The 22,690-nt window shown below is 44.0% G+C and overlaps 1 protein-coding gene and 1 long non-coding RNA gene across 4 annotated transcripts in view; one reads left to right on the top strand and one right to left on the bottom strand.

Annotated features, from left to right (window-relative positions):
- The window catches only part of HNRNPLL (heterogeneous nuclear ribonucleoprotein L like), a 43,820-nt gene extending 29,888 nt beyond the window's left edge, over window positions 1-13,932 (bottom strand). Inside the window, exons 1-3 of the mRNA XM_072140802.1 lie at window positions 13,594-13,932; window positions 1,770-1,888; window positions 1,442-1,679 (exon numbers count right to left, since the gene is read on the bottom strand). Of these exons, the coding sequence (XP_071996903.1) occupies window positions 1,442-1,679; window positions 1,770-1,888; window positions 13,594-13,761 (525 nt within the window). The 5' untranslated portion in view covers window positions 13,762-13,932. The remainder of the gene's footprint in view (window positions 1-1,441; window positions 1,680-1,769; window positions 1,889-13,593) is intronic.
- A 66-nt stretch (window positions 13,933-13,998) lies between these two features.
- LOC140121352 (uncharacterized) lies at window positions 13,999-22,079 on the top strand. 3 transcript variants are annotated; one of them, XR_011854071.1, is made up of 4 exons: window positions 13,999-14,241; window positions 15,125-15,315; window positions 17,099-17,232; window positions 21,904-22,079. It is a non-coding gene; the product is annotated as an uncharacterized lncRNA (long non-coding RNA). The 3 variants fall into 3 exon arrangements; XR_011854070.1 differs by lacking the exon at window positions 21,904-22,079 and adding an exon at window positions 18,054-18,201; XR_011854069.1 differs by lacking the exon at window positions 21,904-22,079 and having other exon boundaries at window positions 17,099-18,201.
- Window positions 22,080-22,690: the final 611 nt, after the last annotated feature.

Here is a 22,690-nt window from a genome sequence, read left to right as displayed (position 1 = left end):
TTCTTATTAGAATCCCTATATATTATTCTTGACGTATAGTATGATGTATTTAGTTCATGCAGAGCATTCTTTTCTCTTGAGTTAGTCCTGTTTATATACTAGAATAGCACTCACAAAAAGCATGCATATGAGATAGTCAGGACCCTCAATACTTGGAAGCCTATATTTTACTTTCGGACATTTGGGAGAAAATACCCACATGCATTTTATCTTCACATATTGGGACACATGTATCAGTTTTTCGGATGTCACATGTATAATTCTAACCTGTCTCTATCAGTCCTTGCGGTTCAAATTTTGGTTGTCCCTGGATCTGACCGTAAATCTTCTGACTATGGTCGGATTCTTCTCATTAATAGCTACTCTTGTCTGTACACTGCAGTTCTCTCTGCCTCCTGCCCCTCCCCCCTGCATTACAAGACCAGCTCATACACAAGCACTTCCTGCCAGAAGCAACAGCGTGCAGACTTACTCTATAAGCTATAGACAGTAAAGTTCTTTAATCCGGAGGGAGGCATATAGAAGAGCTGACTGTGTGTCATAAGCAAGATAGCAGAGCTGGATTGTTTTTTATTGTATCTTACATACATCTCATGATCTGTCTCATCTCTATTTTTCTATGTGTCAGATACCCGTAGAATGTTGAGAAGCTAAATAAAACTATAGATAAACCCTGTACCCTAATAATCTAAGCACATTGTCAACACACAGCATCTCATAGCACAGAGGAATCAAGAAGTCTCTGCTCAGCTAGTACCCGCCCGCTAAAACAGCTATAAAACTAAGTAAAATTTTAAAGAAAGGAGATTAAAAATTATCTCTATTGTGTAAACATCACTAGAGGATTCAAATTTGAGAACTTTCTTTCATGGGCAAACCCCTTTAAAATATATACATTTTTATTTTTATACACGTCATTTGTGAATTCTAAAGTCTAAAATCACATAATAAGGAATTAATTAAGCATTGGTTTTACATCCAAAGCTGCAAAGTTCTGTGGAATGATATAAATAATGACGGCGCAATAGATTTATCATTTGCAGCACATACAGCGATGAACCTGACTGATTGACCATATGGCTCGTGCATGTCAGTGGATCTGAAGCACGAGGCAGAAATGATAGAGTATCCACTTGGGATTTCTGCCTTACAATCTTTGAAAGATAAACATTGGATTTGCATGTGGTTATTCTAGAATGTGAGAAGATATCCTTGGTATTTGCATAAACGTGAACCTCAAAGTTATCACTGCATTGACATAGTAAAATTAAATGATAAAAAAAAAAAAAAACTACACAGGACATCTTTTGTGGTAAGATGGTCCCAAAAGAGAAGATTAAAAGGGGTTATCCAGGTTTTCTATCAGATTGGTGACGGTCGACAACAGGTGCATTTTCCTTCCCTGGTAACGTGGAATAATACATGAACTTCTCAGACTTACCACTGTGATTGGATAGAGTGGATTCTGGATTGAAAGAAGAAGGACTTTATTCCCACCAGATGGGTCTTCAGTGTTTGCTGGTCTGGTAATCCGTTTGCTTGTGGAATAGTTGAAAAACGCCTGTTGTCCTGCTATGTAGACTGGTTCATTGCTAGCAAAAGTCACACACTTCTTTGAAAATTCTGTATCCTCAAATTCAACTAGAGCTTGCCGCTTGAAAGGCATCATCATAACATAGCTAAACAAGAAATGACAATACATATATTTTATAGCAACCCACACTAGTCCAGGGGAAAAAGAACTGTTGAAAATTAACTATCAAGCTTACCATATGGTGCCAAATTTAGAAAGTGCCTCCACCAGGTCGGCTTCCACCACCGACTCACAGAGCCCTCGAACATGAACGACTGGAGAAACTGATACTTTGTGATGATTTCCACCTCCATCCTGTAGATAACAAAGGCATTATTAATACTAAACTTTTCGATTATTGGAAAGTTACTGTATATTAAAACTCAATACTCAATCACAAGCAACTTCCTTACAGGAAACGGGACAAAGATGGACAGTTTATTTTCTTGCATTGCAAAGGTACTACACCGGAAGATCTGCAGCATCAAGATCTTACACACAATGTTTGACAGCTCAGTTCTCCAGGATGGGATGTTCTGCAGCAGACTGTTTGAGTGACAAGTCACCCACCCCTCTAAGCTGGAGTGCCGGTCAGACCAATGAATTGCAGGGGTCGCGTCCAATCACTCCATTTTTACCGGCTAGTTTAAAACACCTTTTCCTGTTTTTGACTTATTCTTACAGGCTGCCTTTTAATACTCAGATATTCTGCTGTGATTATGACCTTCTTGAAGGTATATTGACTACTCTTCTGCCCTACCATTTTATATCTCACCACCATCTTGATTTTTCACCCAGTTTGTTGATTTTGGAGGACATGTATCAAACTTTTAGCTTGCCTCTTTTCTTGGTTCTTGTGCTCAATTGCTACTTTTTTTGCGGCTAAAACGGTCTCCTTTTAAAGTTTGCCATTGTCTAGTTTCCTGCAGTGTTCAGAGTTATCACCTTAATCCAGATGTGAAAGTTGCAACTTAAAAAAAAAAAAAAAAACGCAAAAAAGCCGTAAATTTTTGCGCAAATCTAAGGCTGCCCCTGACCAGGCATAGAAAATCGCTGGGGAACAGTTTGGAACTTTAAGACTTTTTGCAACTTATGTTATAAGAAGTTGCAAATTCACTACAGACCAAAACGCCACATGTATCAATAAAGAAAAAACTTTAAGATATATATCTGACCTGCAGGAAAGCCAAGAAAAGTCTAAAAAAAAAAACAGAAACAGACAGACTTTTAATGCAAGTGCCCCTCTGCCTCTCTTTACTGTGTACTTTTCCAGGGTAGGAACTATCATCCAGTTATCGCCTACAGTTTTCACAAGTCCGGTAAATAAGAAGGGACGCCGGTTGTGGGAATCCTAGGGCTCACATTTCTTTCTTGTCCCACACACTGCAGATTATTTCTGCAACATGTGCATATAAACTACATACAATCAAATGCACAGGGAATATACATCACGTGTGGATAGCCCAACTGTCCTAATACTCCTAGAAACAAATGCAAAACTGTAACATGGTGCCCAGAAACCCTAGATAAGTAGCAGTGAAAGTATCCTAACATTAGACTAAAGTTTAGTACGGTAGTTTATATAATTTGCATCTAAACAAAAAATGAAACTAAATGAAAAACAAAACAGCAAGAGGTTAGAGTGGATGGTTGCTAATAATAATAATATTAATTTCTAGAGATCAGATCTTTTTGTTCTTCCACAAAAATAAGTTGCCTCTAATACTAGAATAGTTGTGAGGTTTTACGTGGCAAACCAAGTCCTGAATTAATGCATGCGAGTGACCAGGATACAGAAGAACTACGTGTCAAGCGAGAATGTGGTGCACCTGAAGTTGCTATTATTCTTTTTGTCCACTTTGTTCTTCGTATTTGCAGAGCAGTTAATAATGTTGACATCTCAATGTTATCAGACCTGCCGAGATGCCGGATCTCTAACACTCACAGATCATTATTAGAAAAGTTGCCGCCTCTCGAAATACCTAGAATGTTTAATTTATTTTATCTGAAACATACGGATACTCAATATTTGCTTGGAACTACTTGTACAAACATGTGTAGAGGGAAAGGTCTGCTTTTGGCTTTTAGAAAGAAAAGCAGTTGTTGATTCTTCTAAGACTTTCACCTTTGAGGAGTTTACACTGTAATATGGAGTTCTTGTTTGGATACAGATTTCTACACAAATAAAATGTATGTATCTAAATAGTCCAGTAAAATAAAAATTATATATAAAGGCTCTATAGGGGACCTGCAAACTAACAGCAGTAGTACCGCCCCCAATGCTACTCCTGGTCCATGTTCCACTTTACTTTTTGGGTGTCTTCAGATGCCAGAAGAAGTGCTAGGAAAATCCAGCAAACATCTGCGAGGAAGTGGAGAGAGCCCCTTTAAGCCCTTTTTTTTTATATTAGCTGGATAACAATAAAAACACAGGAAGATGGACTTGAAGATAACCTGCCAGGAGATTTATACTGTGTGATCAAGAGGCTACCTCACTGTAAAGCTATGTTACTACTACCAAAAGAAATGAAACTATGTGGGATGTGACTATACGTATGATCAAGTCCATTGCTCACAGGAACACCACCTACCTTCCGGTATTACAGTAAACTCATGTAGAAGTTAAAAAAAAAAAAATCACCTCTATTGAGTCGAAGGAAAATACAAGTTTTATAACATAATAAAATATCCCAGCTTCAATGTGTTAGGCGCATAAAACGGGTTTAAACCAAAACCAGAAACCTGTCACAACTCTTCTGGAGCAAATATTTATATTCTTCATGAAATAACATCTCTTCTTACAATTCTACCTAGTGTCGTGGTTTGATTATTTTTCCGAAAAATTTCTGTGGTTACTATTCTTATTGATATAAGGATGTGTCCCTTCACAGTATGACAGTGGACATAAGCTCCATCCCCATTTATTCATGCATTTCTAGGAAGGATACATGAGGATCAGTACAAAAGAGTTATCAATAAATCTACAATCAATATCAAGCATGATAAACCAGGACATTGTGACTTTTCAGGCCAAATTTTTTAAAAAGTCACAATTTCTTTTGCGCAACCCATAGGGGCTCATTTACTAAAAGTCTGCAGATCCCACTTTCGCTGGATTTTCCAACGTTATCGGGATTTGTGAAGGTATTTAGGAGGGGATCTTATGATAAGATCTGTAAAAGCAGCCAGAAAAAGTGTTACCCAGCTTTCTTGGAATTAGAAAATCTCTCGAGCTAAAATATTAGGTGAATGATTGCCATGACATTGTGAAGCCTGGGTATAACAGAGAAGCAGTATATTGGAGGTTCAAACACACAAGAAGGCTTGAAAGTAAAGTAAAAAAAAAAAAATTGTCATTTTTATTAAATCTAAAGCGCATCTTTAAAATCTCTAAAGCTCAGATTTTCATTAAATCTAAAGATCATTAAAGGAAACCTACCACTTAAAAGTGGTAGGTTTAGACACATATACATGGCACCAGCTCAGGGTGAGCTGGTGCCAGAGCATATTTTTGTTAGGGGAACAAAGCCCCTATCGCCGTTTTATAAGTTATATTAACTTATAACTCGGCGCACCGCACTTGGGCACGGCGCACCATGCGTGTGCCCGTGCGTGCGCCGGATTCTAAAGTGCTGGAGAGCCGGTGACGTCACCGATCTCTCCGGCACACGCGCGCCTGCGCAACTTAGCACGGCCTGCGGTGCGCCGAGTTATAAGTTAATATAACTTATAAAACGGCGATAGGGGCTTTGTTCCCCTAACAAAAATATGCTCTGGCACCAGCTCACCCTGAGCTGGTGCCATGTATATGCGTCTAAACCTACCACTTGTAAGTGGTAGATTTCCTTTAAACATTTCTTGCAATCAGTCACAGGACACATGGGGCACACAGTACATCTACTATGGAGATGCTGTGCATGGAATGAGAAGAGCCCTCAGTGTTACATAGCAAATAACTGAGCTTGGCTCATGACCTTGAAGAATGTGCATCACTTGTTCCACATGCTTTTCTTGGAACATGTGACAAGTAGCAGTCCAAATTATACGAATGGGAAGGGAGTGGTAGAAATACAGAAATGAAACTTGTTGCAGAGATCTAAAACTAGTGACATTTTTATGTTGATTTTTAAGATTATACAAATATAGGAAAATCACGTTGGAGAAACACTGAACCTGCGTGGCCCATGTAGCCGCATTAAGGGCTCATTCACACTGCCGTCTGCAGGGCTGTACATGTATGTCCCCATAGACGGCAATTGCGGCACAGCGGGGATCCTTCCGGGCCGCACACCGCCAAAAGATAGAACATGCTCTATCTTTCGGCGGATGTGCGGCCATGTGCCGCTATTTCCTATGGAGGGAGGAGGGGCCACCACCTCCTCACCTCCAGCACACGGCGGTATGCCAGCGTGTGAATGTACCCTTACAGGTGTTATGGACATGCCAGGGGGTGGTTCTGCAGATGCTACTTGGGGTGTGGAGTAGCCTGAGCCCTGGCTGTAGCAAACTCCACGTCCTAAGTAGCCTCTGCAGCTAATAAATATAAAAATATATCAATGTATTAAAACACATGGGTTAGGTTTTTTAAAAAAGCAATAAGAGGTGATTAGGGAGGGTTAGATTTGGAGAATCTTTTAAAGGGTTATCTGTTGTACAGTGGGTGCTTATGGTTATAGATATCATAAAGCTTTCAATATTCTAACCTTGGGAACATATAATATTTTACCAGATTTATTCTTGCTGTCCTGTTTCTTTTCTGGTCTGGGCTCTGACTATACACAAATACAGAAGATGTCCTAGCACTGCACAGCGTTCCAAGGGTCAGGCTTCCCACTGTATGTCCGTATGACTTCCAAGGAAGCTAACAACACTGGTCTTGACTCAAGTCATTCAGAATCTCAGTAAAAAGCTCAGTAGTTTCAGTAGAGCTTACTGGGGATTATGGGAAAACATGCACTGGACAAAAGACTATCAACCTTCTTGTATTTCCATGTAAATTGGGCACAAAATATGTTACAGTAGTTTCAGCAAAACTGCACCGCTTCGTGAGATTTCACTGTAAAACGGACGCCTTTTGCCGCAAAAATGAAGCCAAACAATGACAAAGTACCTACATACACATTCATAAAAGCCAGCTTACCTAGATTCCTCACAGACAGTCAGCCAACCAAACACGTCCAAATAACCGTAGAGGGGATCACCAGCACCACCCCTCCAGAGTCAAACACCAGGAACCCATCTGGGACCAGGCAGCAGGAGCAGGAATGGAGGGTCGACAATTGGGGTGCACGTGGAGTAGTAGAACATATAGCAAGCCAAATATCAAGAAGACGGCACTCACCGACGTAGAAGTCAACCGTCACTTAATTGAAAAGATGCCATGGGTGCAGGGGAGATGCCCTTTCTGACTTCTACATCGGTGAGTGCAGTCTTCTTGATATTTGGACAGCCATCCTAATTAACTTTGTGAGATGTAAACCCCCTCCTAATACTACACTCACCGGCCACTTTATTAGTTACACCATCCTAGTAACGGGTTGGACCCCCTTTTGCCTTCAGAACTGCCTCAATTCTTTGTGGCATAGATTCAACAAGGTGCTGGAAGCATTCCTCAGAGATTTTGGTCCATATTGACATGATGGCATCACACCGCAGTTGCCGCAGATTTGTCGGCTGCACATCCATGGTGCGAATCTCCCGTTCCACCACATCCCAAAGATACTCTATTGCAGTGGTGGCGAACCTATGGCACGGGTGCCAGAGGTGGCACTCAGAGCCATTTCTGTGGGCACTCAGGTTCTCACCCCAGGACAGAGTTCACCAGACAGGAACAAATCCATCAAATCTTCCTATAGTCCCAGGAAACTTAAGAGATGCTGCTCTCAGCGCTATTTTAAAGAAACACTCCATTGGCTGTTTGGAACTGCAAGAATAGTAAGAAGGTGTGGAAGGGGCTGCATTATCTTTGGAGGTCATCCTGCTGGACCCTTAAATCTTCCTCTGGAGAAAAGCTACAATGAGAGTCTGAATTTTCCCTCCTTCTTTCAACTGTATTGGTGGCCTTAGGGGCTGATACGATTTGAAATGTGTGGAAGAACAACTAGTAATAAGTTACTGCTTAAAATTCCATGTTGGCACTTCACAGTAAATAAGTGGATTTTAGTTGTTGCTTGGGCACTCGGTCTCTAAAAGGTTCACCATCACTGCTCTAGTGGATTGATATCTGGTGACTGTGGAGGCCATTTGAGTACAGTGAACTCATTGTCATGTTCAAGAAACCAGTCTGAGATGATTCCAGCTTTATGACATGGCGCATTATCCTGCTGAAAGTAGCCATCAGATGTTGGGTACATTGTGGTCATAAAGGGATGGACATGGTCAGCAACAATACTCAGGTAGGCTGTGGCGTTTCAACGATGCTCAATTGGTACCAAGGGGCCCAAAGAGTGCCAAGAAAATATTCCCCACACCATGACACCACCACCACCAGCCTGAACCGTTGATACAAGGCAGGATGGATCCATGCTTTCATGTTGTTGATGCCAAATTCTGACCCTACCATCCGAAATGTCGCAGCAGAAATCGAGACTCATCAGACCAGGCAACGTTTTTCCAATCTTCTACTGTCCAATTTCGATGAGCTTGTGCAAATTGTAGCCTCAGTTTCCTGTTCTTAGCTGAAAGGAGTGGCACCCGGTGTGGTCTTCTACTGCTGTAGCCCATCTGCCTCAAAGTTCGATGTACTGTGCGTTCAGAGATGCTCTTCTGCCTACCTTGGTTGTAACGGGTGGCGATTTGAGTCACTATTGCCTTTCTATCAGCTCGAACCAGTCTGCCCATTCTCCTCTGACCTCTGGCATCAACAAGGCATTTCCGCCAACAGAACTGCCGCTCACTGGATGTTTTTTCTTTTTCGGACCATTCTCTGTAAACCCTAGAGATGGTTGTGCGTGAAAATCCCAGTAGATCAGCAGTTTCTGAAATACTCAGACCAGCCCTTCTGGCACCAACAACCATGCCACGTTCAAAGGCACTCAAATCACCTTTCTTCCCCATACTGATGCTCGGTTTGAACTGCAGGAGATTGTCTTGACCATGTCTACATGCCTAAATGCACTGAGTTGCCGCCATGTGATTGGCTGATTAGAAATTAAGTGTTAACGAGCAGTTGGACAGGTGTACCTAATAAAGTGGCCTGCGAGTGTATACATCTATTAAAAGATTGCTTTGATAGTAGTTACAGTAAAGCCCCCTGTGAAATGGCATTAGCTGTCATTACTATCCATAAAATGCCTGGAAAAGGAGGGTCATGTGATTTTTAACTATCAATGAGCAATCTACCTTCCAGGACCTTCTGATAGATTCATGAATCAGTCATGTAAGTTAGAGATCACATGACCCTCCATCTCAGGCCACTTTATAACAACTAACATTTTTGAAAATGCAATTGTCACAGGGACAAAAAAATTCTCTAGAGTTACACTAACATATTACATACCTGTTCCAACTTATATACAAATTCAACTTAAGAACAAACCAACAGAACCTTTCTTGTGTGTAACCTGTATTTGTATTAGCTCATAGAAGTCATGGGGCAGTACCCTTAATATAGCACAAACAGATGTGCCCTTACGAATGGGTGGATAGAATGATAACATGCCATATACTAGGAACCTGGAAACAAATTCCAAATATGGTAAAATTGGGGGGAAAATGCATTTGCGTCACTTTCTTGTGGGCACAGTTTTAACAACTGTGTGCTCCAAATGAAGCGTCTACTTTATTTTTGTTTCGGTACGATCACGGTGATAACAAATTTATAAAGGTTTTATTGTGTTTTGTGAGATGAACTGACATTTTAATTGTTACCATTTTGAGGACTATGCAACCTTTTGATCACTTTGGAGCATTTCTTATAAGAGAAGAAAAGACAAAGCTGCCAGATGTGAGCTGAGATGATTTGTAAAGCGCTACGGAGTATGATGGCGCTATATAAATAAAGATTTTTATTATTTATAGTGGACTTTTAATGGCTTCCACCAGTATTTGTTTGCACCACATTAGTGCTTCTGTTATTTGAGCACAACATTGGACTGCATTATCACTAAGCTGTTGTTGGATTGACTGCTACTCAGGGTAAACAGTATTTTGTTATTCATGTAGCATATGCTCGATTTGTAGAACTGTTTAGACATATATACTTTTCTGTCTCCGTGGTACCGCAGTCGGTTCTGTCTAATTAGTGGACCCTAAGCGATGCTATATTATCATCTTCATTATCTTATTGTACCTATGCCACTTATATTAATATTATGAAGCAGTAATATATGCTATTTTTTAAGGGGCTGTTTACCCTCACATCATCAGAACCACTGTGTAGTTTCATAGAACTTTTAATCATGTCATTTTATTTTTGTTCAATTAAATAAAGATTTGGAAACTTTTTGTCTCAATTTTTTTGTGTGCTTTTTTTTTTATTCAGTTTTCGGTAAATGCGGCCTTATCATTTGATCTATTGGTATTTGTTTGTAGCATGGCTTTATTCCTCGTCTATATTGCTGCTTTATATTGAGAATATACTGGTAGTAGATTATTAGGCCAATTTCTGCTGACATTTCCTTTTCAGTCTAACCATATGAAAAAGAAATGGGCATCGCTGTTGGAGGAATAATCCAGATGTATAATACAGTAGATTGTGTTCATTGATTCAGCTACAACAGAAGAAACATGTCACGCTGATGTTCCACATGTGTCTGTACAAGTCATCACGCCTGCAGCTATACATGAGAAATCATGCTCAGGTTCTACACATCATCCTTACTATTGGGACTTCCACTGAGGAGGAATTTTTAACATTTTACATAAAGCAGATTGTTATTAGAATTGTGATGCTGCTACATAGTTACTGTTCCATTGTAATGTTGAATACAATATTTAGGAAAAACTATGGATGTCTTTAGTATGATGCCATAGACGTCTACACGTAGAAACATATATATTGTTTATTGTGAGGACTTGCAGAATATGAGTGGTCCAGAGACGCTGCCTACACAGGGGGACACGTGCGACGCTGCCTACACAGGGGGACACGTGCGACGCTGCCTACACAGGGGGACACGTGCGACGCTGCCTACACAGGGGGACACGTGCGACGCTGCCTACACAGGGGGACACGTGCGACGCTGCCTACACAGGGGGACACGTGCGACGCTGCCTACACAGGGGGACACGTGCGACGCTGCCTACACAGGGGGACACGTGCGACGCTGCCTACACAGGGGGACACGTGCGACGCTGCCTACACAGGGGGACACGTGCGACGCTGCCTACACAGGGGGACACGTGCGACGCTGCCTACACAGGGGGACACGTGCGACGCTGCCTACACAGGGGGACACGTGCGACGCTGCCTACACAGGGGGACACGTGCGACGCTGCCTACACAGGGGGACACGTGCGACGCTGCCTACACAGGGGGACACGTGCGACGCTGCCTACACAGGGGGACACGTGCGACGCTGCCTACACAGGGGGACACGTGCGACGCTGCCTACACAGGGGGACACGTGCGACGCTGCCTACACAGGGGGACACGTGCGACGCTGCCTACACAGGGGGACACGTGCGACGCTGCCTACACAGGGGGACACGTGCGACGCTGCCTACACAGGGGGACACGTGCGACGCTGCCTACACAGGGGGACACGTGCGACGCTGCCTACACAGGGGGACACGTGCGACGCTGCCTACACAGGGGGACACGTGCGACGCTGCCTACACAGGGGGACACGTGCGACGCTGCCTACACAGGGGGACACGTGCGACGCTGCCTACACAGGGGGACACGTGCGACGCTGCCTACACAGGGGGACACGTGCGACGCTGCCTACACAGGGGGACACGTGCGACGCTGCCTACACAGGGGGACACGTGCGACGCTGCCTACACAGGGGGACACGTGCGACGCTGCCTACACAGGGGGACACGTGCGACGCTGCCTACACAGGGGGACACGTGCGACGCTGCCTACACAGGGGGACACGTGCGACGCTGCCTACACAGGGGGACACGTGCGACGCTGCCTACACAGGGGGACACGTGCGACGCTGCCTACACAGGGGGACACGTGCGACGCTGCCTACACAGGGGGACACGTGCGACGCTGCCTACACAGGGGGACACGTGCGACGCTGCCTACACAGGGGGACACGTGCGACGCTGCCTACACAGGGGGACACGTGCGACGCTGCCTACACAGGGGGACACGTGCGACGCTGCCTACACAGGGGGACACGTGCGACGCTGCCTACACAGGGGGACACGTGCGACGCTGCCTACACAGGGGGACACGTGCGACGCTGCCTACACAGGGGGACACGTGCGACGCTGCCTACACAGGGGGACACGTGCGACGCTGCCTACACAGGGGGACACGTGCGACGCTGCCTACACAGGGGGACACGTGCGACGCTGCCTACACAGGGGGACACGTGCGACGCTGCCTACACAGGGGGACACGTGCGACGCTGCCTACACAGGGGGACACGTGCGACGCTGCCTACACAGGGGGACACGTGCGACGCTGCCTACACAGGGGGACACGTGCGACGCTGCCTACACAGGGGGACACGTGCGACGCTGCCTACACAGGGGGACACGTGCGACGCTGCCTACACAGGGGGACACGTGCGACGCTGCCTACACAGGGGGACACGTGCGACGCTGCCTACACAGGGGGACACGTGCGACGCTGCCTACACAGGGGGACACGTGCGACGCTGCCTACACAGGGGGACACGTGCGACGCTGCCTACACAGGGGGACACGTGCGACGCTGCCTACACAGGGGGACACGTGCGACGCTGCCTACACAGGGGGACACGTGCGACGCTGCCTACACAGGGGGACACGTGCGACGCTGCCTACACAGGGGGACACGTGCGACGCTGCCTACACAGGGGGACACGTGCGACGCTGCCTACACAGGGGGACACGTGCGACGCTGCCTACACAGGGGGACACGTGCGACGCTGCCTACACAGGGGGACACGTGCGACGCTGCCTACACAGGGGGACACGTGCGACGCTGCCTACACAGGGGGACACGTGCGACGCTGCCTACACAGGGGGACACGTGCGACGCTGCCTACACAGGGGGACACGTGCGACGCTGCCTACACAGGGGGACACGTGCGACGCTGCCTACACAGGGGGACACGTGCGACGCTGCCTACACAGGGGGACACGTGCGACGCTGCCTACACAGGGGGACACGTGCGACGCTGCCTACACAGGGGGACACGTGCGACGCTGCCTACACAGGGGGACACGTGCGACGCTGCCTACACAGGGGGACACGTGCGACGCTGCCTACACAGGGGGACACGTGCGACGCTGCCTACACAGGGGGACACGTGCGACGCTGCCTACACAGGGGGACACGTGCGACGCTGCCTACACAGGGGGACACGTGCGACGCTGCCTACACAGGGGGACACGTGCGACGCTGCCTACACAGGGGGACACGTGCGACGCTGCCTACACAGGGGGACACGTGCGACGCTGCCTACACAGGGGGACACGTGCGACGCTGCCTACACAGGGGGACACGTGCGACGCTGCCTACACAGGGGGACACGTGCGACGCTGCCTACACAGGGGGACACGTGCGACGCTGCCTACACAGGGGGACACGTGCGACGCTGCCTACACAGGGGGACACGTGCGACACTACATACACAGGGGGACACGTGCGACACTACATACACAGGGGGACACATGCGATACTACATACACAGGGGGACACATGTGATACTACATACACAGGGGGACACATGTGATACTACATACACAGGGGGACACATGTGATACTACATACACAGGGGGACACATGTGATACTACATACACAGGGGGACACATGTGATACTACATACACAGGGGGACACATGTAATACTACATACACAGGGGGCACATGTACATGTGATACTACATATACAGGAGGACACTAGTGCACATTACCCCATGGTTGGCGGAGCCCCGGCCGCTGCTCTCAGTGGTAGCACACGACTCCTCCTGCTCCTCTGAGGTATAGTCCAGCTCCCCGTCCTCCTGGCTGCTCTTCAGTCTCTTGGGCTGGCTCTCGTATTCGCCCTCTTCGTACTGCTCGGAGGATGAAGAAGACGACATGACTGCGGCTCCTTTGTCCCGCTCTCTCTGACACTACACACTCACCGTCCATCCAACCGGGAGCGGGGCGGGGCTTGTAGCACTGGGGCGGGGCCTGTCAGCCGCTCGCTCCGTGCTCTCTAGAATGGTAAGAGGCGCATGATTCTGTGACAAATCCTGCGCCACTAAACTAAGGGGCGGGACTACGCGAAAAATCACGCCCCCAGACAGTCTGCTCTCTACGATTGGTCAGCTTGTCGCCATGGCGATTGTGTTTTTTGTACTCGCCATTGGATGTAATGGCGGTCGGGCTCTGTCAGAAACCGCTTGTTTATGCACAATGTGATCGGTGTAGTAAGGGAGGAACGCGCTTTTATTTCTTCGTTATTTGAATGTGGTCTGGTCAGTCTGTATGAACGAGGAAAACATACATTTTGATCATTTTACATGCTAAACACAGATATTACTGTACTGGTCCACGACTTGGTGGTCCACCATCAGGTAAAGTGTCAGGGTTGATTGTTTTGCAACAGCTTAGGCTTAGTTCACACCAGTGCGCAGACTTCCATTATTATCTTTCCTCGGTAAAATGATTCACACAGCGTTTTTGACGTATGCTATCCGTATTTCTTTGTACCATACAGACCCATTGATTTTTATGATCTTTGTTTCATGGAGTTGTGTGGACTGTGAGTAAAACATTGCAGTGTGTACTATTCTTTTCTCACAAACCAACCACAACAAATGTGATGGGTGCGAGCACCAATCACGGGTCCTAACCCCTTGATTGTTACCAGCAAAGACGGTTGAGATTGTCGCTCCCTGTGACGTCATCGAGGAGCCATGACAAGGTCGTATGGTTACTGCAGATTCATTACAATGTCCCATTGGCACATTGTAATGAATCCTATGTAAAACACCATACACTGCAGTAAAGTAGTATTGCAGTATATGGTAGGAACGATCAGACCGCCAAGGGTTAATGTACCCTAGAGCAGTGTTCCCCAACCGCTTGGCCGTGACCCAAGACCAGGCCACAGAGCGCCCTATCCCGGGCCATGGGTGGCCTTGGTCGAAAAAATAAATCCGTTCCCCCGGGAGGTACACACAGTCCCGATCCCGCCGCCTTCAGAGCCGCACATGCCATAGACGGAGTTGTAAGCTGAGGAGCAGCCAGACCTCAGGTATCACACACAGTGCCACATGCAGGGCAAGACACTAGCCTGGACTATACTGCACTGTCCTCCACAGACCACATAAACACATGTCATGTATGGAAGTATCCCATGCAGCCATGTGCCATCTGATGCACCCTTTGTGTGCCAGAAAGTTGCCTGCACTTCATGTCATTTAAGATTTTTCTATTTTTATACATTAACCCTAGATAGTCTGATCGTTCCTACCATATACTGCAATACTACTGACGTTCGGGGGAGCGATGATCTGTAGAAAGTTGGCATCGACAGGCAAGAGGTTAACACCCAATCACGGGTGATAGCGATGGGTCTTTGCTGCAGCTCCTGAGCCCTCTTCATACACCCTTCCTAGCTCTGCAGCGGATAAAGCGGTTAAAAGGTACACTGCTTTGTTATTTTTGGGAGGATCTTAATTGAATTGAGCACTGCCAGACACAGGAGGTTAATGTGCACTACTTTGGTGGGGGCTGCACAGTTTCAGGGGGGAGGCTGCCGATTTTCATATTTGTGTTTCTGTATTTTATTTTTTTTCTGTATTTTCATGGTTATAGAGATTTGTGAGGGCTTGTTATATGCAGGACAAATTGTATATTCTAGAGGCTCCATTTAATATTCCATAACATGTTCTGAAAAGTTGAAAAAAATTGAGAGTGCAGTGAAATTGACAAAAAAAAAAAGAAATCGACGTTGGCGGCATATTTTTGTAGGCTCAGTTTTTACAGCTTTAATTCTGTGCTCCAAATGATACTTCCTCTTTATTCTTTAGGGTGATACGATAACAGGGATACCACATTTATATAGGGTTTATTAGGTTTTAGTAGATTTTAAAAAATGTACATAAAAATATTTGTCATTTCTCCATTTTCTGCGGACAATAACTTTTTCACACTTTGGTGGCCAGGACTAATATTTTTTTTTTTGTAGAGGATATCTACCATTTGTTTTTAGGCATTGTGGACAACGTGGCCGTGGACAACCCAACTGATTTGGACTGAGCGCGGGATTTAAAATTCAAATTGTGTCGAAAGACAATGCACTCACATACACCAGGAAGAAGACGGTGAACTCCCTCGGACCTCAGCGGGGAAGCAACACATGCAGGATATCAGGTGAATCGTGCCGGACTTCATCCTCATCGGACAGTCCGAATTGGGGATCGCAACCGGGCCGGGTAAGTAAATGTGCCCCAATGTATTAAAACACAATAAAACCTATGTAAGTTTGGTATCACCGTGAATGTATTGAACCACAGAATAAAGTACAGTAGACGTTTAATTTGGAGTGCACAGTGAAAGTCGTAAAAACGGCGCCCACAAAAAAGTGACAGAAATGTTGGGGTTTTTTTTCATTTTTCCTGCTTCCCAGTGCATGGCATGGAATATTAAATAACTTCACGAAAAGTACAATTTTTTACACAAAATTTTTTTTAAAAAAGTATAGCTTTTTGAAGACGGAGAGCAAAAAATTTATGGGTGACATTCTTTTTTCCTTGGCAGGATAGTTCCCAACGCTGAAGCAATTAAAAATGGAAGGCTTTAAAATGTTTGTCACTTGTAAATGATGTACCCTATCTATCAGATTTAGTCTTTGTTCACATTTGTGTATTCAAAGGTAAAGCAGGTGCATAATAAAGATCATTCTACCTGCATATTACTTCATACATGTTACCATATTTATGAAGGTCCCCTCCACTTAACCCATCACAGATTACATATCAGGAATTTATCACATTCTTTTCTCCTTTCTTGCAGTTCTTTTTGCTACTTTTTGTGGGTGTGTTGGTGGATTTGCTCTTTAGGTACCAACTCAGAAAAGTTTTCTTCTACTGAGGATAGGGTTCAGACAGCAGAGGCTTTGGGAAGGGTTCCTGCAGAGGAGTGAGGAGTCTATGATACACAAAGCTGAGGTGCAGAAATAGAGAAATAATATTTTGCAGGATCTCAGGCTGGAAAGGAGGTACAGGGAAAAGGGAGCCTGTCTACCTTACTATTCTTTGCAGAAGGCTTCTGCATCCACAGATCTACACATATACAAAACTCTCTATCTACATATAGGGCATGGCATGACCTCCTTCTCCCTCCAGAGTGATCAGGGATCAGCATCCCATCTCCAGCAATTAGAGTTCATAGAATTTTTTGTATACACAATTGGCTGTTTCATAGGGATAAGCGGCACAGCCAGAGGAGACACTTTCTGCCGGGACAAGCTAAACTGAGGAAGATAGCAAGCAAACAGCTGTACATAGGTCATGAAAGTAATGCATCCAAGAACTTTTAACCATTGCAAGGCATTATGGGTGAGTTAATTTACATAAGCTGTAACCTTGAAAGTTACTGTCCCTGTTTTCGATTACATTGGTGGCGTTGTTGGATGAAAACATTGATAACCATTGATATCTGAAGTACAGATCCTCAACTTTAAATTACTTACCATAAAGCTCCTTTACCAATTTGATGTTTACTACCCGTTACTTCCTATTTGCAGAACAGTTTTGGAGGGGAACAGTGTGGACATTAAGATATAATGGGAAATAATAAATTGTTTAACATTACAAAATCAGGAAGCAGGGTCCGCTCCAGGTATCAGTAAGTGCCCATGGGCGACAGAGCCTTAGTAGGCCCTTTTGCAGTGGACTCATGTGGTGGCAGTAAAAATTCTGAAACTAAATAAAATATTCCCAAGTTTATCATTCCCAAACAGCCCTGTCATGGTTATTTTATATCAACTCCCTTATAGATTCACTATATACAGTCCCCTCATAGTTTCATTATATACAGCCCCATCATGGCTCTGCTGCCTGGCTGCTGGGGAATGAGATTTGGCCGGCCCTACCAGGGAGCATACACAGCTGTGTGCCAAGCCCTGTGTTATGTCCACTACTTGTGTCCTCAACACATGAGATGAGGTAGAGAAACACAGCTTGTGAGTGTAAGTATTTGAGCCGTCAGTGGAAAGAAAAAATGAGACCTTTTAGAAAAAAGTGCAACATATGTATTTACTCTTTCCAGTACAGATGATGAGGGCAAAATCAGGTATATGTAAAAAAAAAAAATCTGGGGGATAAACTTTTTTTCTTAATCTATCTTTTCTTACTCTTTTTTTCTAATTTCTTTATAGTTTGGCCTGAACAAAACCTGAACATGTATCAGTGGGCAAAATATTCTGACTAGTGCTATGCATTTAACATGAAGACTACTGACGCCACTGCTGTGGAATGTCAAAGCTGCTGCCCAACGTAACATCACATGGGGGAAGACTAATCAAGCTGTCTAAGAGTAAGAATGTTCTTAGTTGCCCATGGCAACCAATTACAGCGCAGCTTCCATGAGCAGTGCTCATGAATATTTTAAAGGGGAGCAGTAATTGGTTGCCATGGGCAACTAAGAACATTATTACTTTTAGACAGCTTGATAAATCTGCCCCATGGTTTTTTCCTGCCTCTGGTAACATTGACCCATTTGTCTACAGTAGCCTATAGCAGCAGGTATCAGAATACAGCTATACTGCGCTAGTTACAATTATTTCTATGTTTCTGGAAGACATTTTCAACCATTTATTGTCACTATGGAGAGAATGGCGTCATGTTCACGTCTCTGAATGGCATGTGGCTGCTGAGGCCAGCAGTTGGTTTAGCCAACACATACACACTAAGCTCCGAGCCATTACTTCCAGTCTGATAGAAACACAAGACTCAGATACCAAAGGGTAATTTTAAAAATAATAAAAGCATTTATCCAATCACTAGTTAAAGTAAGAGATACCATATATATGTACCATATATGAGTTCTAGCAATGCTGAATTCTTTAAGCGACATTGCACATCTGGACGTCTCCAAAGCTAACAACATAAAACAGCAAAAGAAGACGGACATTACCCACATCAACATAACAAACTTAGGAAAGGACAAGATGTGGTTTCACAATGTTTTTATTTGTTTTTTAATTTGAAAGGGTACAGAAATAAAAAAAGGGGGGGGGAGAATGTGGTGGAGAGAGAAAATCAACAAAAGCACTTTACATAACAAACGTCCTAGCTCAGTTTGACTAACAATGCTGTATAATAGGAATTATAGACCCACTGGGTCTGAAAGTGTCTAAATTACATTTTTCAAAGCATATTATCTCCACTATGAGACAGGGGGGAAGGGGAACACACATGAGGAAGGAGAAAAGGAAGGGAAAGGGGGGTCCTGTTGAGAAGAGAAATCATCTGTTTATATTAGACTCTGGATTGATATGTAATCCACATCTGCCATGTTTCGTTAAACAGCTTTATTTTATCTTGTACTGTACAATAAAGCTTATCGTTAACCATTATCCACATTAGTTTGTTTTTAATCAATTCCAAGGGAACAGTGGCTTTCTTCCAAGAGGTCGCAATTGCTATCTTTGCCGCTATAAAGAAAAAGGACACAAATCTCCTCACAGGTGTGGGGATGTCTGGGATCCTTTCGTTAAGTAAAGCTTGGCTTGGGGAAAGCGTCAGATTTATCATGGTTATGGAATATAACATATTATATATGTGCCTCCAATATCTCCGAATCTTCGGACATTCCCACCACACGTGAAAATGAGTGCCTCTAATACCACATCCTCTAAAACATAGGGGGGAATAGTTAGGGACTGTTTGTGATATACGCACAGGGACTAAATACCACTGAAGTAATACTTTATAATTTACCTCGACAAACGCCATATTGATAGAGATTTTTGCTGTATTTTCTACCATATCTTGCCATTCCCGTAGAGAAAAGGATTTCTTTAAATCCCTTTCCCAGGCCACCATGTAGCCCACTTTCTCGGGTTAATCATTGAGGATCTGATAGATATTAGATAAGGTGTGAGGGAGGCCCGCCTTTTTTAGACAAAGGTCTTCAAATAAAGTATGCACCGTGATATCTGGGCTGGAATTTTTCAATTTATGGAGAAAGTGGTATATCTGCTGAAATCTTTACAATTCTGTTTCCGGCATATCATATTTAGATTTAAAGTATTCCCTCGATCTAAGACCTAATCTGTCATAAAAGTCCCCTATGCGATACAACCCCTTGTCTGTCCACCACTTGAATTGGCTCTGTTGAAGGCCTGGAACGAAGCTAGGATTATTTAATAATCTTGCGACAGGAGTATGTAAAGACTGCAATCTATAGCAATGTTTGACCCTATCCCATACTGACAGCATAGAAGAGAGGAGCAGGCACATAATCAGCGGTCTTTCCCTGGGTCTCAACCAGGGTAAGCGATCAATTGGTGTCTGCGAACAAGCCGACTGTTCAATTTGCGCCCAATGGGGCAAGGCTTCTTTTTTATGAAAGGTTACTAAAGGTGCCAACCTGGAGGCGTAGTAATATTTTATGATATTTACCGCCCCCAAAACCCCATTGAAATTTAGATGTATACATCATTTTTGCAGATACCCTGCTTCTTCTAGGTCCCCAGATAAATTTATTTATATCCATTTGAAGGGACTTTAGGCTAGAGAGAGGCACATCAATTGGAACCGTTTGGAAGCAGTATAATAATTTGGGCAATAAGGTCATCTTTACAGCGGCGATTCGACCCAGCCATGAAAGACTTAAATTGGCCCACCTGTTCATGTCTCTCCTCAGTCCACAAAAGAGTGGTTTGTAGTTAGCTATTAATAGGGTATCAAAGGAAGAAGTCAGAAACATACCCAAATAGGGAATCTTATCTTCTCTCCATTGAAAACTAAAATTTAGTTTCAAGAGTTTAGTTATGTCAGGGGGTATAGATACATTCAAAGATTTATCATGGTTCACCTTCAAACCCGATAATGCCGAGAAATCATTTAGTATCTGGAATAGGTTGGGAATTGAGGTTAGTGGAGAGGATAGTGTCAATAAAATATCGTCTGCAAAAAATGCACATTTGTGTGCCACTCCTCCAACCTCCAGTCCCTGCCATTGCTAGTATAAAAAGTATAGGGGACAGGGTGCATCCCTGGCGTGTACCCCTGAGTATTGGGAAGGGCATTGATAAATACCCCACTATATTTACTCTTGCCGATGGGGAAGAATATAGAACCTGGAGAAGACCCAGGAATTTATGCTCAAAGCCCCATCTACCTAGAGCAAACTTCAGATAGTTCCAGTCTATAGAGTCGAAGGCTTTATGAAGGTCGAGTGATAAGCACATGATATTGTCCAGAGGCTTTTTTCCCCATCCACTCTTTGCTAAGGATATTAAATCAATCAATCTGCGGGTTTGGTCCCCCGCTTGACGGCCAGTAATGAATCCCACCTGATCAGAGTGTATATATTGTGAAATAAATGAATTAATCCTGATGGCCATGATCTTTGTCAGTATTTTAATATCTACATTAATCAAAGATATGAATGGTCTCTATCGGCTTTGGGTATAACTGAGATTATTGCCTGTAGTGAATCCGGCAGAGGTAGGCGTCCGTCAAAAAGTTGGTTATAGTATTTCACCAAATGGAGTCCCAATATTGCACTAAATATAGCTTTAATCGCTTCGTCCACTTCCTGTAGAGTAATGGGGTTATCTATTATTTTCCTATGAGTATCTGACAAAGAAGGTAGCAAGAGGCCATCAAACATTTCCTCAGCTCTTGATGTGTCAAATCCACTACCCTTACTATATAATTTAGAGTAGAACCTGGCAAATTCTGCCAACACATCCTTAGGATGTTGGGATAGAACGCCCGAGGAGAGGCGTAGTCTCGGAACTTTATAAGTCCGAGGTAAGGGATTAAGGTTTCTAGCTAATAGTGTCCCTGGTTTATTCCCTTGGGAGAAAAACCGATATTGCGACCATCTCAGGCTCCTTTCTGCTGAGGCAGTGAGGCAGAGGTTCAGCTCAGTTCTAGCTAACTCTATTTCTTTATTTAAATCCATGGTAGGATTGGCTTTGTGCCTCTGTACTAATTCTATGTAAGCTTTTTCTTTGTCTCTTAATAATGCATTTTTCTTTTTTTTAAATCTAGCGGCCATCTCCATGAGCAGGAAAGGACAAGATTTGTATGGCAATTTATACTATGCTTCAATGTATGTGTACAGTTATCAAAATTTAATAAAAATTGTTTTATGAAAAAAAAAAGTAAGGAGACACCCAGGAAGTTCAGTGGAAGACCGGGAATGGCGGCACTAAAGCAGGAATGGTGGTGGGGAGCTAAGTACTGATTTATTGTATAAGGTTACTAGTCCCCTAGAGATACAGCTTGAATACAATTTCTATCCACTGGAAACACAGAGGACGGAACGGAAAGAGGTGTAGTACAGTGAAAAATATCATTTTCAGAGCATCTCACATTCACTTTATTTTGTCTGAAACATGGACAAAAATAGACTGTTCTTCCCAAGAAAAAATAATATATTTCCTATCAGAAAAAGGAAGTCTGAATATACATGTTGAAATCAATAGATCTATGTGACATCCCTAGAGAGCATGGACATTACATGTCAAATGGGCTACATATGAAATCAGATTTTACGTCATACCAGCCGGTCAATAATGACTAATAACAAAAGGAGATGGCTCATTCTTAAAAGCCATGAAGCAAATTCACTTTTTCCTCAAGATAAAGTATGTAGAGGTGGTAGGGATTAGAAGTGATTAGAAATGTAATAATCCAGCCTAGAAGAATGGCGCCATTCTTGTACCAAGCTCCCTTAAACTGTCACAGATTTATTTCAGAAAGTAATGAATGCCGGTGTACAGAACAATACATACAATACAATACAAGGTCCTATAACGGATTCCCTTTATAAGCT

Source organism: Engystomops pustulosus, chromosome 3 (genome assembly GCF_040894005.1).
Source record: "Engystomops pustulosus chromosome 3, aEngPut4.maternal, whole genome shotgun sequence".
In the NCBI taxonomy this organism is placed as follows: Eukaryota; Metazoa; Chordata; class Amphibia; order Anura; family Leptodactylidae; genus Engystomops; species Engystomops pustulosus.
The sequence above is the reverse complement of the archived record's forward strand: the minus strand, read 5'-3'. Positions and strand labels throughout refer to the sequence as shown.